Here is a 19,629-nt window from a genome sequence, read left to right on the forward strand (position 1 = left end):
AACATCCAAGAATGAAAGGGGTACTTGTGATAATTCCTTGTTCGGCTGGGAGCTTGACTGCTACGCTTGGCGGGGACTAGACTTTCACATGAAACCCTTCTTATTTGCTATATTGAAATGTTCAGAGCCAGGCACAGCTACAAGCACACACCCAGCCGTGATTATCTGGGGCCCTTTCATTATTTGACAGCACTGGTGATGAAAATCCAAGTTCCAGCAATAAAAATCGGAAACCGAAAGATAAAAGCTGATGCCTAAACTCCGTGGACAAAAACTAAATTTGCATCGTAATTTCAAATGGAAAGTGGCAGAATATGCAGTGCGAATTTTGTCGAAATACTTACCATTAATTTACACATGTATGTGAGAAAGACTACCGGTCCATCTGTAAAGGGAAAGTGAATCAAATACATCACTCTTGTATTGACTCCACAAAGAATATGCAGTAAGCACAATTAAATTCTTACAAAAGTTGTATTGTTTCTCGCTGGAACCGAAAGAAATCTTTTTTTAAAAGCACATATTTCAACAGGTGTTTGCATAAACCTTTATTGAGAGACTTTAAACACGAGAATAATATAATACAACGGTGACTCTTCTATGTCTACTTTATTACTAACACCTGTGAGAAGGATTTAAATAAAATTCACAACTCAAGCATTTTATGGTTGACAAAGGCCGATCCTGCGGCCGAAACGCATTCCGTTTTTGACACCAATCTTGGCATGTGCTGTCTTTGTAATAAAATGGATATCTCAGAGTCTCGAGTGCAGGACCCTTCTTGATGAAAGCATGGTAATCCTGGCATATATGTATATATATTTCAAGAAAGACGCTGGGGACTCTGAGCTCCTTAAATCCTAAATGTTTATTTCGATTTTTACGTGCATCTCACTGCTGAAAAAATCGGTTAGGCGCCTTGGCCTTTGTCATTATCCATTGACAAAGGACAAGGTGTGGAAACACGTTTGTCAGCAGTGGGTTTCACATACAAATCTAAATAAACTTGTAGGATTTAAGGAGGCCAGAGTGCCCAGTGTCTTTCTTGGCAATGCATGTTGCACGAGTACCTCCTCGTGAGCTGGAGGCACCCATTGTGAAAGCGGTAGCCATTGACGGGAGGAGCGGACAGAAAATATATATATATATATATATCACCATCCGCCCTCCAACAAGTGAAAGGAAGGAGCCACACGCAGGGATTTTTCAGGTGGGGTTCAAGTTTAATGGAAACTTAGGCAGCCTGGGCATTATGCATTTCGGTAATGAAACCTTCGTCAGACACCCTTAGCTGCCGCTCCTCACGTCCGTAATGCCCTGATGAAATGTTAGTGGCTTAATGAAAAGTCCTCTTATGAGCGCCACCCCAATCATGTGATCAACCGCCGAGTTGCAGTAAATGTCAAACTCCAACTCCCAGAATGCCATATGTCTGGGGATGCGTGTTGTGGGAAACCAAAGCTGTTTCTTTTCGGTATTGGCGTTCATAAGTCTGGGCATACCTGATGAGGTGCTCTCTTGCCGTCTTGACCCCTTGAATCCCCGCAAAACGTTCCAACCTTCAAACCGCTGGTGCGATGGGGTTCGAATTGGCGAGATTGCACCAACTCTCCCGTGTAGTATATGTAATATATATATATTCACTGAAAAAACCATAAGTTTCACACATGTTATAGTTAGCTGGATATTTCACTCATACAAAACCATTGAAATCCCCCCGTTATAGTTAGTTCAGCTAACTATAACTTGTGCGCCCGCAATGCACTGGTGATGACGTCACATATTACATCACTCATGACATGGTCAGTGACATCACTCATGACATCACTGATGACATCTCAAATGACATCACTGTGGCATTCTCTATGCAGCATATTTGATTCCCTATAGTAGGAGTCCAGAACGAGCTTTGGTCTTTGTGTGCCGAATCAGATGCACTGCATCACGGGCGAAAAGTAGTTTCCGCCTCGCAGCCTCTCCGTATTTTCAAGGATGGTGCTGCCTGCGAGAAAAGGGCTCCCCGCTGATTATGTTGCTCACCAAACTCCCATGCCAATTCAGGACGCACACGCATCTGATTGTAACCATGCGGTTTATTTTAAAGGCATACCAACAGCTCCTTTCTGTATTCTCAATATCGGTGCCGATTGGTTTCGAGGCAGGAAGCCTCTTCATCTGGGCAGCTGGAATACATTTTCACAGAGTCCTCTGCATGCCTGTTTATATCCCTGCCTCGTTTCGGCGTTGATCCTAGGCATGCTGGGAGTGTTAGTCAATTCCCTTGAGCTAGTTTTAACCTTTAGTGGGTTCTGTGGCATTCTCTAAGCAGCATATTGGATTCCCTTTTCCTCGCAGGACAGCACCATCCTTGAAAATACGGAGAGGCTGCGAGGCTGCCCAGATGAAGAGGCTTCCTGCCTCGAAACGCGTCAGCAAAAAGTACAGAAAACAACCTTAAATTTGAATAGCCTAAACAACTTCAGTGATCTGGGGGCCTGCCAGTGTGCGCAAAGCTTAAGCTAAACATAGTTAGAATTCAAGATGGCATGAGGGCATGTCAAAGCCAATAGTAAGAACTTCATAATATGTCCCAGTGTACAACACAATGCACATTTGTGCACCAATGCCTATAGCATCCCTCACATCATCTCCCAATGTACAACATAATACACATTTGAGCACCACTACATACAACACTGCACTCAGAGGAGTACATTTCACACCTCTCTCTCTCTCTCTCTCTCTCTCTCTCTCTCTCTCTCTCTCTCTCTCTCTCTCTCTCTCTCTCTCTCTCTCCTCTCTCTCTCTCTCATGTTTTCAAATGCACATCCCACATGTTCTGTTCCTGGCAGGGCTGTAAGAAGCGTACACTCCCCCCTGTGCAGCTACAAGGAGACACAAAAGAAATCTTCAAGGAAAAAAAGGCACATTCAGGAAACATGATGTTGTACATTCCAGGAAACACCTAAAGTGAATTAAAACAATGGCAGTCAAAGGTCATCACGTGGTCCCAATACATGGGGGTGCCTCTGGCACTACAGGCGGGGGGAGGGTTTGGGTTCAACCTGCGCTGAACAGTGACTAAAAGTGAGGGATATGGCCCTCTGTTATTAGCGTCAATCATATTGACAATCTCATTGGCCAAAATAAAGGGGGAATCAACCTTCAATCAATCAATCAATCAATCACAGACATTTATAGAGCGCACTACTTACCCGGAGGGTCTCAAGGCGCTAACCTTCTCCCAACCTGGATGGATTCCCCTCCCTGGAACCTGCCATTGAAGATCAGGACCTGAATTTTAAGTGAAGGGCTGTGTCTGCCCACTAACAATTGCAGAACCCCTGTGTAAAGGTACCAAAATGTAAGAAAGACAGAGCGGTGACCCAGCATGCTACCGCGTAATTCCACAACACAAGAGCGAAAGGATGATCTGTATCCTCAGATGAGAAACCTGAAATTGACTGTTAGCTCACGTATCTGGCTGCTAGGCAGTGAAGAAAGAGGAAGTGTTTTTTCCTTGAAGATGGCTTCATATGGTGCCTGAGCTGCCTGATTGATGGATTCTGCTCTTCTTTTATCAGGTTGATAGTTGAAGTCATTCGCAGTGTTGTGGGTAATTGTTGGTGGCTGCTAAGCTAAATAAAAGAAGAAAGTAATGATGTGTTTTATCTAGGAACCCGATCAATATTGTGACCGTGTGCCCCTATACGGCTATAATCAATAAATATCCCTATAATGGCATAATAATCAGAGCCATATTTCAGTAACTCGCCTCTGCAGTCCATGACACAGCAGAAGCTACTTCCTTAGATTCCTAGAGAGCACACCGAGTTCTTTCGACACACCAAACCCCCTGGGAAAGCCTTGTTTGCTTTGTTTTGATTAGTAATAGAACTCTTGCGAGCACTGTAACAACGACCAGTTCTTAGTGACATCTTTATTGACGTCTTATGTCCAAAACGTACGTCAAACTTGGCATCTTTCAGGTATAAATATACCAACTTTGCCTTAAGCAAATACACGGTGGTGAATACTGGAGCAGAACAGCTGTCCCCTTGCAGAGAGCCCAGCAGATGCGAGAAGCCCACAGACGCTGCCCCTCCTCTTTGACGCGCTGAGAAAGACGCTGTCTTTTCTCCTGCCGAGAAAATCCAGCTCCGGCGTTTCCAGCCTACCCTTGCGGGTGACTGAGATATCTGGTCCTGAGAGGGAGATACCAGACCTCCTACATTCTATTCCAAAGGTACGGTGCTGACTAAACCCTTAGAGAGAATTCTTGAATCAAACTCTTGGCAAAACCAACTTAACTTAAACTGCTACTTACTTACTCCCTCCCACGTATTAGGCTTAGGCCGGGTACACCGGGGTAGGCGTAGTTAGAAGCACCAGTTGAGGTCGTTAGCCAATGTATATATGAATGTATATATTGTATATATTTTATTCATTTTAACCATCTTATGGCTAAGAAACCATATCAATGCTTTTACAGTATTATTTCATAATACTCCTCTTACTGTACGTACTTTACTTTATATTAAGTATTGCAATTGTGGCAATCCATTTCTCTTGCATGAGAAGGAAGACTGTTCAATAAATAATACCCTTTATTGAAAACGCCCGGCTCTCTCTCTGCACTCTGGTGAAACTAAGAACGCACGTCTGACTGAGTGAAATAATTGTCTATTGTTTTCACACGACTCTAGAGATTGACTCTTATTCTGGGGAGCAAAGTTGTCATGTTTATGCGGTTGTCGGAAGCTGAATCTCTTCTTGTCTGAGCCAGGGAAGCTGATCACTTCCTATTCAGTCAAGAAAGTTTCCAGTGACCTCTGAGCTAGCTGGCGCAAACCTAAATTAAGTCTAACATAGTCAGTAGAGACCTAGACCTCAGTCCTACGTCTACACTGCTGTTTATGTTATTTCTATGTGCAGGGCCTATAGGGAAAATAGGAACTACACTACAGTAAAGCCTAGTCTAAAGTTTGTAGTCTTGACATAGAATCCAGCTCTTGCCAGTCTTCCAAAGGCTAGTTGTTATTGCACTTTGAAGGTTGCCTCTAAAATATGAATAATCCTAGTTGCAAGGAACTGAGAGAAATTCTTAGGTCGGTCGTCGCTGTGAAAACCACAAATATTGTGCTATCTAATTTATCAAGCTGTCCTCCACCCTGAAAAACTAGAGGACATATCATTGGAGCACTGCTTTTTCAAAATTCAGAGACCTTTTTACCATGAGGATCACTTTGACGAAAGTACTATCATTGGCACATCCGAAAAGATGTCTGATCAGCACAGAGTTATGATATGTATCAGAAATGTCCTCCTTTTTAGGTCAAGCCTAGTGTTGCAGCAGATGCGCTGCTCGCTCTGCATGTTGTGGAAGTGCAGTGGACGCCCTGCCCATATTTTTTTTATTGGCTGGTATCATTGTCTTTGGTAAACACTGTCTTCCGATTCAATATGAGGCTTCTTAGTCCCTCCTCGTTACCGCCCTGTCTCTTTTTGCGACCGCCCATCAGGACCGGATCTTTTACTTGTGGCGTTACACTGTCTCCTTCATTAGTCGATGAGCACTATTTTGGCAATGGCAGCTGCGTGTTTATTTTTGCATCGCCCTTTCACTTTAACAATAGCTGCTGACCCACCCCGCGAGTGCTGTGTGGGTCAGCACCTATTGTAAAGTGAAAGCGCAATGCACATCTAAACAAGTGGCTGCTTTTGTGCAATGGTGACAGCTTGTTTTACTTTATTGCCCTGTTTTCTGTAACACCTTGAAGCTTCTGAAAAGTTGGAGTGGGCGTTTTACAAAAATTCTAGTGAATGGTTGAGATGCATGTTGCACAGGCCGCTGCCCTGGCAGGTGGTGGCAAGGCCTTTTAGCGCAGAGGGAGGCTGTGCTTCTATAAGATACCTGACTAGTAGGGACGATAGAGCAGATAGCGAGCACCACATCCAATGATAGGGCAGCCACCCCTGCCTGTAGCTAGTGGGCCCTAGCTCATGAATGTAATACAGTGGACAGAGAGCCAAGGACATCCCTCCATTCCTGCACTGGGGGAAGGGTGGGCGAGAAAAGTTCTTGGGACATGCATGTGGAGTCTGCTTGCACGATGCGCGATATTTAGCTGCGGTTATGCGTTTCCTCCCTTGCAAGCAGAGACCTTGTTCTTCAATTAGTCCCCATGGGGTGGCTCTAGGCTCATGGCGGCCCTGGTCAGGGAGCGTAGGTAGGGGGCCCCGGACGAGGGGGCCCGGGCGGGGAGGAGCCCCCCACAGCTCAGGAACTAGGAGGAATGCAGGCGCAGAGGACAGTGAAGAGGGGGGGACTGGGGTCAGGGTGTTTGGAAGTGGAACAGAGCCGGAGGCCGCCAAATCCCAGCATGTGACCACTAAGCAAATATGTATCCATCCTCAGAGGATAATTATATTAAGGATATATATTGGTGTGGAGCCCCCTAGGATTTGGTGGCCCTGTGCAGGTGCACAGCTTGCACATGCCTAAGGCTGCCCCTGAGTCCCCACTTGACAGAGTGGGTGGAATATAGGGGCCTTAGCTGCGAGCAGCAGGCAAGCCTGTTGCCTGCTCTCTGGTGTAAAGTTTCATTCTGTCTGAATGTTATCATCGGAATGCTATGGAGAGCGGTAACTACACCCCCTGTCCCCACAAACGCATGGGTGCTGAACTCATTTTGCGAGTATTTTATACGAGTATTTAAATTGATATGATTTCAACCAATAGTAATAGCTTGCAAGATGTGTGAAGCTGGAACAACTTTAACGGTGCCAGCACCCCTGGTTCCAGCACTTTCAAAACATTCTGAGCGCTCTTGTATGTCAACTGATGAGTTTGTGCTTCCATCCTCTGGATTTTCCACTGCCAGTCACAGCTCACACCTGCAGGTCTTTCTGCTGTCAGTGACTCCTGACCTGGCCTCTCAGGGGTCTGTCACGCTGATTGCAGGGGATGGCCTCTCTACTGCCTCTGCTGTCCGGAGCTTTAAGTGGGATGAAAACGTGGTGGGTGGGGGGTCGTCTCTAATAGGGGATGCGCACATATGCTGGAAGTACTGCAGTTTAGATTGATCTCTTAGGGACCTACAAACACGTTTACACTTGCAAAGTTGGTTGGAATATTGCTGGCAAATTCTCCCATCTTTCCTTCTCCATCCCCACCTTGGAGCACCACAACAGGGAAACCCCACAGACTACACAGTCGACTATCAGGTGGTGAAAGGGGAATGTGGCATGTCTGAACTCCTGCTTGCCTCACACAGAGACGCCTCTGACTGGATATCCACTGTTCACAAACCTCAGTCTCCTCTATGGAGACTCATAAGATAAGAAGGGGTTGGCAGAAACAGAAATGTACATAAAATAACACAACATCATGTAATTTGCCTCAGACCTAATAAGACGAATGATTTATTAGAGGGCACTTTAGTCTAAGGTGAAGACCACTGACCCTGGTTGTGATCACCGTATGACCAGATAATTTGATGGATGAAATGTAATTTACAGGACTCATAACCTACCGATCAGAGAGTACGTTCAGCATATGGATTGGTGTCAGTACAACGCGTTATTTTACATCGTATTCCGTTACAACACGATTTTTACATCGCAAAAACCATTACAATGCATGCCATTACAACGCATGGCATTACATAGCAGATACTTTTACAACGCATGCCATTACATCGTAAGTATAGGTAAGTATATCTTTTTAAAAAAAAAATGTAATAAAGTTAATTAAATAATTTAAATTAATAAAAATAATATAACATTTTTAAAACAGTAATTAATTTAATTATAGTAATTTAATTAATTTTAAAATTGATATTAATTTAATATATTTAAAATAATATAATTAATGAAATATAAAAAATGTATCAATAGTAAATAATATAATGTAATTAATTACAATAAATATAATTATAATTTAATTAATTTATAAATAATACATAATATAATTATATTTAATATAATTAAAAGAATTTAATTAATTAAACATTTTTAAATAATATAATTTAATTATAAACGTTTATTAATACAATTAAATTAATAATTGTAAATATAGTTATTAATGTAATTAAATAAAATAAAATAAATTTAATTTATTTAATTTATATAAAGTCGTAATACCCCTGTAAATATAGTTATTAATGTAATTAAATTAAATAAAATTAATTAAATTTATTTAATTTATATAAAGTCGTAATACCCCTGTACCCCAAAACCCAAACCCTGCCCTAAAACCTAAAAACACCCCTGTACCCCAAAACCCAAACTCTGCCCTAAAACCTAAAAACACCCCTGTACCCCAAAACCCAAACCCTGCCCTAAAACCTAAAAACACCCCTGTACCCCAAAACCCAAACCCTGCCCTAAAACCTAAAAACACCCCTGTACCCCAAAATCCAAACCCTGCCCTAAAACCTAAAAACACCCCTGTACCCCAAAACCCAAACCCTACCCTAAAACCTAAAAACACCCCTGTACCCCAAAACCCAAACCCTGCCCTAAAACCTAAAAACACCCCTGTACCCCAAAACCCAAACCCTGCCCTAAAACCTAAAAACACCCCTGTACCCCAAAACCCAAACCCTGCCCTAAAACCTAAAAACACCCCTGTACCCCAAAACCCAAACCCTACCCTAAAACCTAAAAACACCCCTGTACCCCAAAACCCAAACCCTGCCCTAAAACCTAAAAACACCCCTGTACCCCAAAACCCAAACCCTGCCCTAAAACCTAAAAACACCCCTGTACCCCAAAACCCAAACCCTACCCTAAAACCTAAAAACACCCCTGTACCCCAAAACCCAAACCCTACCCTAAAACCCAAAAACACCCCTGTACCCCAAAACCCAAACCCTGCCCTAAAACCTAAAAATACCCAAACACCCCAAAACCTATACATCAGTACCCCAAAACATATACTCCTATACTCATACTTATTTAAAAAATTACTTAAAATAATATATTTAATTTATAATATTTAAAAACGAAATAAATATTTTTTTATAATTAATAATAATTAAATCAATTATAAAATATTAAATAAAATAAAAAAAAAAATTAAATACTTACCAATACTTACGATGTAATGGTATGCGTTGTATTAGCATCTGCTATGTAATGCCATGCGTTGTAATGGCATGCATTGTAATGGTATTTGCGATGTAATAGCTGCGTTGTAACAGCATTACGTTGTAAAAGATGCGTTGTAGCAGTAACACACCTCAGCATATTGCTGAAATCGGACCTTGATCTCAGAACAAAATAGGTAAATGCAAAAGAGTCCCTGATTTTACTGAGGCTGTAGGAAAGTCATCAATGTTGCCCCTTTATGTGCTTGCATCGCCAAGCACAAACGTATGAGAACTCTTAGAGGAAATACATAGTTCATTCCCCATTCATGGCACAGTACATCCTCATTTACGTCCGTAATCAAACCTTTGAATACCGCAGATATGGTCAAATTAGACGTTTGGATGACACAAAGAAGGTCAGATTTGATCATCAGAGCTACTTTTCCTCTTTCTTATTGAGGACTATGAATTGCGAAACGTAATGCTTCTGTCACTGGTAGATCAATCCCTGAACAAATCCTTAATTCTTAAAATAAATAATAAGTGATGAACACCCAGTTCCATTGTGTTGCATTCCTGCCTAGAATAATGGCATTTTGAAGCATTGTGCATAGATTTGGCTTCCAACTTTACTCGTGTCAAACTCCTATACTCTATTTTTTAATGAAGTGCTAAAAACAGACGGGCATGCACGTGCTCAAACAAGAGTGGACAAATAAGAAATACACTAAAAAAGATAGACAGTTTTTGTTAATTTTCTAAAAGTCAGATTATTGTGGTTACTTACTGTACAACGGGTATCAGTAGGTTGGATCTGCAGTTCAACCAGAATTTAATCATCCAGGACTGGCGTGGATGTTAACGTGTGCTCACATTTGATAGTTATACACACATTTATTTTGGGTAGACAACAACCAAATATGCCCTGCACACCACAGACTTCGTAGCAAAAGATGAAAAACTTTGAGAGTTCAGTTTGTAACAGAAATTATGTAAAGCAACTTGGTTCCTTATGCCGTTAGCTGTGCCAGCGAGAGGATGTACTTTTTCCAAAGCCGCCGGCACACTTAATTCCATTCTGTCATTCAACAGAAAGGCAGACATTTGTAAGTGGGGTTGCATAAGTGTTTACTACTTCGAGAAAATCCTGTATGCCTACGGTCCTAACCACCCAAATTAACACTCTAAGGGCCAGATGTAGGTAGCCAAATACCGGTTGGTAACGGCCGATTTCGGCCGTTACCGACTGGTATTTGGCTTTTGAGATGTAGGTGGGTCAGAATTTACAGAATCGGTATATTTACCGAATCGGTAAATTTACCACTTAGGTATTTTACCGAATCGGTAAATATACCGATTCTGTAAATCCATATGTAGGTGGCATAGTTTGCAGTGCCACAGGCCCTTAGGATGTCTTATTTTACCACCCAATCCTATTGGGTGGTAAAAAACCGAATTCCAGTGTACATGCACATCTGTGCATGTACACCTATGCCATGTGACACACAGACATGCCCTTAGGGCATGTATGTGTGCCACATGGCACACAAGCCTGCATTTGGGGTGCTACAGGGTGTCAAAGTGACACCCCGTTCCCCCTGCCAGGATTCGGTATTTACCGATTCTGTAAATACCGAATCTGTATTTCACATTGATTCCTATGGGCTTCAAGGCCCATAGGAATCAATGGGAAATACAGATTCGGTATTTACAGAATCGGTAAATACGACTCTTACAGAATCGGTAATTTTTTACCTACATCTGCCTCCTTCCAATTTACCGACTCATAAATACCGATTCGTATGAGTCGGTATTTAAGAGTCGGTAAATCGGAATTACCTACATCTGCACCTCTTCCCCTAGTTTTTGCTTGCCCCCCCCCTCCTCTGAATCCTCATCCCCCCTCTCTTTCTGCTCTCTGTTCCTGGTCCACAGGTCTGTAGAATTAGGGTCTTTAGCGCTGGGATACCTCCGGGTGACTACGCGCTTTATAAAAATAAATAATAATAATAATAATAATAATAATCTGGCCCAATATGTATAAAATATTTGGACGTTTTTTTCTCCAACTTGTGTACTGCAGGAGGTGTCCCACAGCCATACCTCCCATCTCATTCCTGAGTTGCAGAGCATTAAGTGAATATCTATTTAGTGTTCTTCTTTTCTTGGAGAATACTGCAATTGACCTTGGTTCCAGCCACTCACATGAAAGCTTAACCAACTTAATGAATATCTTATTGTCTTGGTTCTAGCAATAGATACCTAGCCTCCAATCTGACTGTGACAAAGAAAAGTTGTCAGTAAAGAGCAAAATGTTTACGTTGAGCATCTTAAAAATGATTCTTTACCTGTGATTTCTAATTTGTTTGCAGTTGGCTACAGTGGCCCTTTACTATACGTACTCTGCTTTGGAAGAGGAGATTGAACGTAACAAGGACCACCCATCTTTCGCGCCTCTGTACTTCCCCCTCGAGCTTCACCGGAAAGAAGCGCTTGAGAAAGACCTGGCCTTCTTCTATGGTTCTGGATGGAGGACAGCGATTCAGTGTTCTGCAGCTGCACAGGAGTATGTGGATAGGCTCCATCACCTGGGGCAGAATGAACCAGAGCTGCTGGTGGCCCATACCTACACGCGCTACATGGGCGACCTCTCTGGGGGCCAGGTGTTGAAAAAGGTGGCCCAGCGAGCACTACATCTGCCCAGCACCGGGGAGGGCATCCAGTTCTACATGTTTGAAAATGTCACTAATGCCCTGCGATTTAAACAACTCTACAGAGCTAGAATGAATGCCTTAGAGCTGGACAGCAGAACCAAAGAGAGAATTGTGGAGGAGGCTGTGGAGGCTTTCCTTTTCAATATGAAGGTATGGCTCATTTGAAGTTGCAAAACTATAATTTTGTTCAAGACATCTTACCTTCCTCTAACGAGAGCTCAGCAGAGCAACGTACAAATATACTAAGTAGCCGATTAACAAATGTCACTGTAATTCTGCCTTAGCATGAGCAGAGCTTATGCATTATTTCTGTGTCAAATATTTTAGCCTAGGCCCCTGACTTGAGAGATGCAGATTTCGAGCAGGTGTTTTGTGTGCCAAGGCTTTGATGCACTATCTAGTGGCATAGCACAACTTATTGCCTGATTCACACAGAGCATCCACAGTTGTGTTGGAGGCTTTGCAGTCATCGCAGAATCTCCGCAATAAGAAACTGCAGTGTGGAGATTCCGTCACAAGTGTGGAGTCTCTGCCATGACTGCGGAGCCTCAGGCATGACTGTGAAGGGTCTTTGTAAATCAGGCCATTAGTGTATGCTAAAACACTCAAGTTATGAGATTGGGATGACATCCAGAAAACGCTTTACTCCTACGAAACCATGAAGTACAGCTCCTGGAGGTTTATCTCTCAGTATATGTACCCAGAAGCACCTGAATGATATTCTTGAAGGCTTGCACCTTTAGAAGGTTGAAGTTCAGTCACCTGTCAGAGCCTGAAGAGTCTCACTCCACTTCAACCCTACTAACGATCCAGATTATTTATCCATTTGCCACAAATTCAGATTTCCTTGGCAGTTCAGGTTCCTTCTGCTCATGCTTCGGCTAGTACAGTGATTCCCTGTAATGTTCTCTGGTTTTGTGGTTTGAAAAGAGATGCAAAAAGGACATTATAAGTGTGAGATAAGGCCATGCGATACAGTCAATAAACCATGAGAGAAACATTCAGGCTAGGTTTGCTCCTTCCCATCCCCCTCTTCCACCTCCCTTACTTTTATTTCTCCTTCTCTTTTGCCTTCGCCTCCTCGCTCTACACGTAATTTTTTCTCTTCATCCTCATCTTCCTCACCCCAAAAACTATTGAATCGATGCCACCTGTTCATATACCTAATAACTTGCTGCTGATCTTATGCATGTTACTGCAGGCGTGCCTTTTCATAGAAACAGTATGGAGTGGATGTTGTTGCCTATTCATGGATGGCCCCACTCCTTTTTTTTTTTTTTTTAATTTTATTTAGTTTTGCAGGAAGAAAGAAGGAAAAAAGAACAAAGGGAAAGAAAAGAGGGGAAAAAAAGGGAAAGTAAAGGCGACAATCCGCAAATAACCCCACACAGAGGGTGCTGGAGAACGCTTTCACAAAGAAGGCAAGAGAAGGCAGCATATATAAGCGTTAAATGCAGGTATCAGAGTCAATGTTAGCCAAAGCAAAAGGAGTGACGACCCCGATTGGGGGACAGAGCTGCATAAGATTCCAACAACAGTCCGTCTCCATAGGTTAAGCAGTGTCGCAACAGAGAAGAACCAACAACCCCAACAACAACCCCTCCCCCCCCTTCCCCCCCTCCACCCCCCTCCCCGGTGGTGGCGACCATTCACTCATTCACTCCAGGCACTCATACAGACCAGCTGGTTAAATCTGGAAGAGGTGAAGAGCACGAAATGCGGAGGGACAGACCGCAGATGGTAGACCTCGAGACAAAAAGCGGACCAGAGGACCCCATCGGAACAAGACATTTTTAAAACTGCCCAAAAATATATCTGACATTCTCTCCATGCTCAGCAATCGCCATAGCCTTGCGTGCCACAATGATATAGCCGGGGCAGTCGGTTTCTTCCAGGCTGCCGCTAGTGTTAACTTGGCTGCTCCCAGACATAGCCATATAATACGTTTGTCGGCCTTAGTTTGGTGTTCCAACATCGGGTCACGGAGCCCCAACAGGACATAATCCATCGACTCCGGAATCGGATAACCCAGGACATCCTTGATGTGGGACAGAATCTCAGACCAGAACGGGCGGATGGCAGGACAATCCCACCAGATATGGTGGAAGTCTCCTAACAGACCGCACCTCTCCAGCACCTGTCTGAGGTGGCTGGGAATATCCGATGCAGCTTGGACGGGTAGAGGTACCAATCGAACATGAGCTTCAAGTGAGCCTCTCTAAGGTCCATCGAGTGACTATGCGCCGCCACGTCCCGCCAGAGGCTTTTCCATTCGCTGTCTGAAATGTCCCTGCCTAGAAGGGCCTCCCAGTGTTCCATATAGCGGGGACGTGGGGATACTGCAGTGTCTAGCAACAACCCATATAGGAAGGAGATCGTCCCTTTCATAGTGGACGTGCGGAGAATAATGGCCTCAAATGGTGTCAATGGTCTTGTGGCGGCGTCCACCACTCCCGCCGAGGTTGCCCAATGCAGGAGCTGATTGTGGCGGAAGCGTTCAGTGGGCGGAACACCATAATCTCGCATACAATTATGAAAGGTGAGAGGCACCGTGCCGTGAAACAAATGTGTAAGGGCTCTACAGCCTCCCTCTCTCCATAGTCCAAAGGGTTCCTCTCTCAGAGCCGGGGTAAATACCGGGTTAAAGTGAATGGGCGTAAACGGTGACGGAAACGTGGTCCAGCGGTCATCGCCACTGACCGTGTCCCATACTTTCAGGACCGTGCTGGTGGGAGTGCTGATATACGCATTCCTGGGTCGGTCAACCTTAGGCTTCCAGGCCAAATCCCATATGGACCTTCCGGCCACACTCCGATCCATATGCAGCCAGTGTTTCTCTGAGAGCTGCTGGGACCATTCCACCAGAACCCGCAACTGCGTGGCTTTATAGTACAAGTGCATGTCCGGGAGCCCCACTCCTCCCTCCCTCCGCGGTCGCCTCAGCGTTGCAAACGAGAATCGCGCCCAGCCTCCCTGCCACACAAACTTCAGCATCAAAGTCTTGAGGCGGCGAAAAAAATCCAACTCCACCGGTATGGGTAGAGCCTGGAAAAGATAGAAGAACTTAGGAAGTAGGACCTTCTTGATAGCGTGGATCCTACCTAGCCAAGAGATGTATTTCGGCTTCCATCGCTCCAGCTCAGCGCGCACTGCCGTCAGCATTGGGGGGGAAGTTAGCCGAGAATAATGAGCCTAGGGTAGGTGTTAGCCGGATGCCCAGATACAACAGAGAGGCAGACGTCCATGATAAGGGCGTAAGCGCGCGCACCCGGTCTACCTCCGCGGGGGGAAGAGTCAGGTTCAATATGTACGATTTGTCAAAGTTGACCTTGAATCCTGCCACCCCTTCAAAGTCAGAGAGCACCGTTTGAATGTGAGGTAGCGATTGGGCCGGGTCCCCCACCGACAGCAACACATCGTCTGCGAAGAGGGACATTTTGTGCTGCTCACCCATAAAGGGAAGACCCTTGATTTGCTCCTCCTCCCGGATTGCAAGGGCCAAATGCTCGATACTTAAAGCAAAGAGAAGAGGGGAGGGAGGACAACCCTGTCTCGTCCCGCGCGAGTGAGGGAAGCAGGCAGATCGATTCCCATTGACCATCACCCTAGAGGTGGGGCTGCTGTAATTGGCACTGATCATTTTTATGAATTGTTGTGAGAAGCCAAAGGCTTCCAGAGTACGGTACAAGAATCCCCAGTCTACATGGTCAAATGCTTTTTCCGCGTCGAGCCCCACCAGCACCGCCGGGATATGGAACCTGTTAGCCTTTTCTATCAGATGGAGCACCCGTCTCAGGTTGTCGTGTGTTTGTCGCCCCTTTATGAACCCGGACTGGTCCGGATGAATGAGGGCCGGCATCAAGTCCTGGATCCTACTCGCGATGATAGAGGAATACAGTTTAGCATCTACATTGAGAAGAGCTATTGGGCGATACGATGAGCACTTGGTGAGATCTTTCCCTGGTTTGGGGAGCACAGTAATCATGGCCTCAGCCATGGTCCCAGAGGTCAGCCCGGTGACTGCCATCTCATTAAAGAGGGAGACCAGATAATCGCTCAGCTCCGTCGCAAACGTTTTATGAAACAAGGCAGTGTAGCCATCCGGGCCGGAGCCTTGTGGAGCTTCAGGGCCTTGATAGCGTCCAGCACCTCCTCCCTGGTGATAGGGGCAGATAGCAACTCATTCCATTCCTTGGAGACCTGCGGTATCGGAGGCCGGCCAGCAACTCAGATTGGGCATCCCGATCTAGGACGTCGCTCCTATAAAGTTCGGCATAGAAGCGGCCAAAGATATTCGCCTTGCCCGCATCTCGGTGCCGCAGGGACCCCGTCGAATCCTTAATCTCTCCAATGTAGTCCCTCTCTCTCTTATCCCGGAGTTGCCGGGCCAAGTGCCGCCCCACCTTGTTCCCCTGCGAGTAGGAAACTCGCCGTAAGCGCAAGAGAGTGAATTCAGCTCGGTTATTGTAGTGGGCCTTCAGCTTCCCGCGCACCGCTGTTAGAGGTCGGAGGGTCACCCTGGACGGACTCGATTCGTGGGAGAAGGTGTAATCCCTGGTCTGGGGGTGCAGGAAGCGCCAGCTATCAATCAACCCAAGTTCCCCCCCTGTCGCTGCGTTTCAGCGGAGAAGACCCCAGCCTCCGCCCTCTGTGCACAGGAGCTATCCAAAGCTTTGTCCCACACCATGTTAAAATCCCCCAAGAGGAACAAGTGCCCTTCCAGAAAGTCCCCCACCTTGTCCAACAAGTCCTGTAGAAAGCTATTCTGTCTGGCATTGGGAACATACACCACGACAAAGGTACATAATCGGTCATACAATGACCCTTTCACCATTAACCAACGGCCCTTCTTATCACTACTCACCCCCACAGGCTGGAAGTGAAGGGACGCCCGAAAGAGTAGAGCCACCCCCCTGTGCTTGGTGGGTGCAGAAGCCCTATAGATGAGAGGGAAGTGTCTGTGCCGGAGCCTGAGTTCATCTTTCCTAGCCAGATGAGTCTCCTGGAGGCTGACCACATCAAGATGATGGTCAGACAGGTATTTCCAGAGTTTCTGGCGTTTCTGTGGGGAGTTGAGACCTTTCACATTCCAAGTGGCAACACTAACAGTCATAAGGAGTCATGAAGCCCCAATGCTGTGCACTCGACATGGTAACCTGACCCCGTCCCCTTTCTCTCACCAACATCCAGGCCTCCTCCCAGGGTCCAATCCCGCCCTCGAGTTCCCCCGCCTGACCCCCATCCCACCTCAGGCCCGAGCCCCAAAGGCCCCCAAAGTCCAATCATACGGCAATAAGCATAGGACCCCCATCACAGCAAGGGTCAGTGATAGCACCTGCACAGAAACTCCGTTACCAAAGGCCCACTCAGCATTCCTCCAGAAGGGACAACACTCACCACAAGCATCCATTGGTCGCCACCACCCCCCTGCCCGCCCCCACCCCGAGCCCCAACCTACCCCCGCGCAGTCCACCCCCAGGTCCCCCCACCCCCCCCTTCAAACAAATGAACAAGAAAAAAGTACTTATCAGTCCCAGATTGGTACACAGCATAGAACAGTTCTTGGGAAGGGGGTGGGAAACCACCGATGGGTCTCCCAAGGCCACGGCCCGGGGTGTCTTCTCAAAAAGTACAACCATACCCACGGGCCTGAGTTCCTGCGCCCCTCCGGCACCATCCAGCCATCAGCCCGAAGATCAGGCTGCCCCGAAGCTCTGCGAGGAAGCCATCCGTGTCGCTGAAGCAACTGACGCCACCGCCTCTCCCCTCTCCAGCAAACTAGTTGTGCGGTCAGGCCGCCCGTGATCCGTCTCCGATCCCAATCTGTGCCACGAGGAGGATCGACGCCTCCTCCGCGATGAAGAGCCGCCAGCTGCCGATGCAGGAGTCGTATCCTCAATGCCCAGAAGTTCTTTTGCCACCTGAAGAGAACAGATTTGCGCCAGCTTATTCTGCCACCGAAAGACAATGCGCAAGGGATGACCCCACGAGTAGGGAATGTTATGCTCGCTTAGAAAGGCAGTCACTGGTCTGAACTCGCGCCGCTTCTGAAGCGTTGTCGCGGCCAGATCCTGATAAAGCTGGGGCCGGTGCTCCCGGAACTGCAAGGTTGGGATGTCCCGCACTTTCCGGAGGATCCGCTCCTTCAACTCTAAGTCATGCACGCAGACTAGGATGTCAGGTGGCGGCCCTCCACCTTGCCGAGGGAGGCCTACTCTGTGGACGCTGTCCATCTTGATCTCATGCAAATCCTCCTCGCCCAGGACCTGCAGGAAGAGCGCCTGCACATAGCCTCGCAGGTCGCCCGCTTCGCTGTCCCACGGTACTGCCCGTATGCGGATGTTGTTCCTACGGGAATGGTTCTCCAAGTCCTCCGCGGGAGACTGCAGGTCCAGGTTCTGTTCCGTGAGCCGCAGCACATCTTGCTGAAATTGGTGGACATCATTCGCCATGCTCAGGTCATGATCCTCTAAGGTAGCCACACGCTCGCCAATGCCATCCACGTCCCTACGCACCTCGCGAAGATCAGACGCCAGTTGGGCTCGGAGGTCCGAAATATCTTCCTTTATGGACGCGAAGAGTTCCGACATGAAAGCCTTGGTCGCCGGGGCATCATCATCCGACTTCCTGGGGGAAGAGCTGGCGCCAGGAGACGCCGGTTGCTGGGAGCCCTTGGGCTGGCCATCCTTGCCAGGCTTCCCCTTGCGCTGCATGGAGGACATCGCGGCCCCCCTATTCCGTCTGGAAGTCAATGTCGGCCGTTTACACGTCTGCAAGGGATGAGGGTAATGAGAATGCACAGCAGTCAGAGATCCAGCTCAGGCCTCCACCACCGCGTGGCTAGAGGAGTCCTTCCAGCGGCCGCCCACGTTGCCCCTCCTGAGGCCGCACCTCTGACCCCCACTGCCTCACTCCGGGCGCCACTCCACAATGGTATATCCCAGGCGCGAGTTCGAGTCTTCTACCACAGGGGGAGGGAGGGGGGGGGGGGCCAGGCTTACCCCAATGTCCCATCCGGACCATCAGTCGCTCCCACTTGGTGCGGGGATTCTCCGTGTCGCGCTCGGGTCCCCCACTCCTCTTCCTAGTACTTAATGGAGCCCGGTGCCGTACGCCTTCTCCAACTCCCCCAGGCGCCAGGGGCCCAAGCACACCAGAAGCCACGGCACTTGCCTCTTCCCCCCCGTGCTGGCTAGATCACCGGCCGCTCGCTAGCGTGGGTAGCAGGGCCGGATGTCGGGGCCCCCACCTCTATCAGCCGTGCCCCTTCTCTCCTCCAGGAACCGCCGAATCACTTTGTGCGGGAATTCTGCCGTTCCAGGCAACCGCCAGTGCTCAAGTGCGGCCCTCTGCGGAGCCCGGCTCACCCCTGCGATTAGGCCGCAAGCCTCGGATTCGCGTAGGCTGCCGGCCGGGAGTCACCGCTACCGCTCCACTCCGGCCCGCCTCCGCACCAACACCGGGGCCGCCTCCGTCACCAGGGCCCTCCTCCTCAGCTGCCAGGTCCAGCTGCGCCTCTGACACCGGGGCCCTCCTTCTCAGCCGCCAGGTCCGGCTGCCCTCCTAGACCGCCCCTGTCTTCCTCCTACCGCCAGTCGTCCGCGTTGCCCTGCGGCCTCGCTGCACCTCCGATCAGCCTCTTGGAACGCCTCCTCAGCCCGGCTCCGATCTCGGGCTCCAGCGCTGCTGGACCGCAGCCAACAGCCGGACACTGCCCCCAGGGGATGCAAGGGCGTCCGAAGGCTCGCAGATTGGCCCGGGGATAAGTGCTAGGCAAAGCTTTGTAAGGCCCGGCGCCGGAGCGACTCAAAGCACGTCCT

At 47.4% G+C, this 19,629-nt stretch overlaps 1 protein-coding gene across 1 annotated transcript in view; it reads left to right on the forward strand.

Annotated features, from left to right (window-relative positions):
* Positions 1-19,629, forward strand: part of LOC147685431 (heme oxygenase 2-like) — a 197,143-nt gene that overhangs the window by 123,705 nt on the left and 53,809 nt on the right. The window contains exon 4 of the mRNA XM_086941334.1: positions 11,468-11,959. Coding sequence (XP_086797460.1) covers positions 11,468-11,959 — 492 coding nt within the window. The remainder of the gene's footprint in view (positions 1-11,467; positions 11,960-19,629) is intronic.

This window comes from Lissotriton vulgaris, chromosome 10, assembly GCF_964263255.1.
Source record: "Lissotriton vulgaris chromosome 10, aLisVul1.2, whole genome shotgun sequence".
NCBI classification, from domain to species: domain Eukaryota; kingdom Metazoa; phylum Chordata; class Amphibia; order Caudata; family Salamandridae; genus Lissotriton; species Lissotriton vulgaris.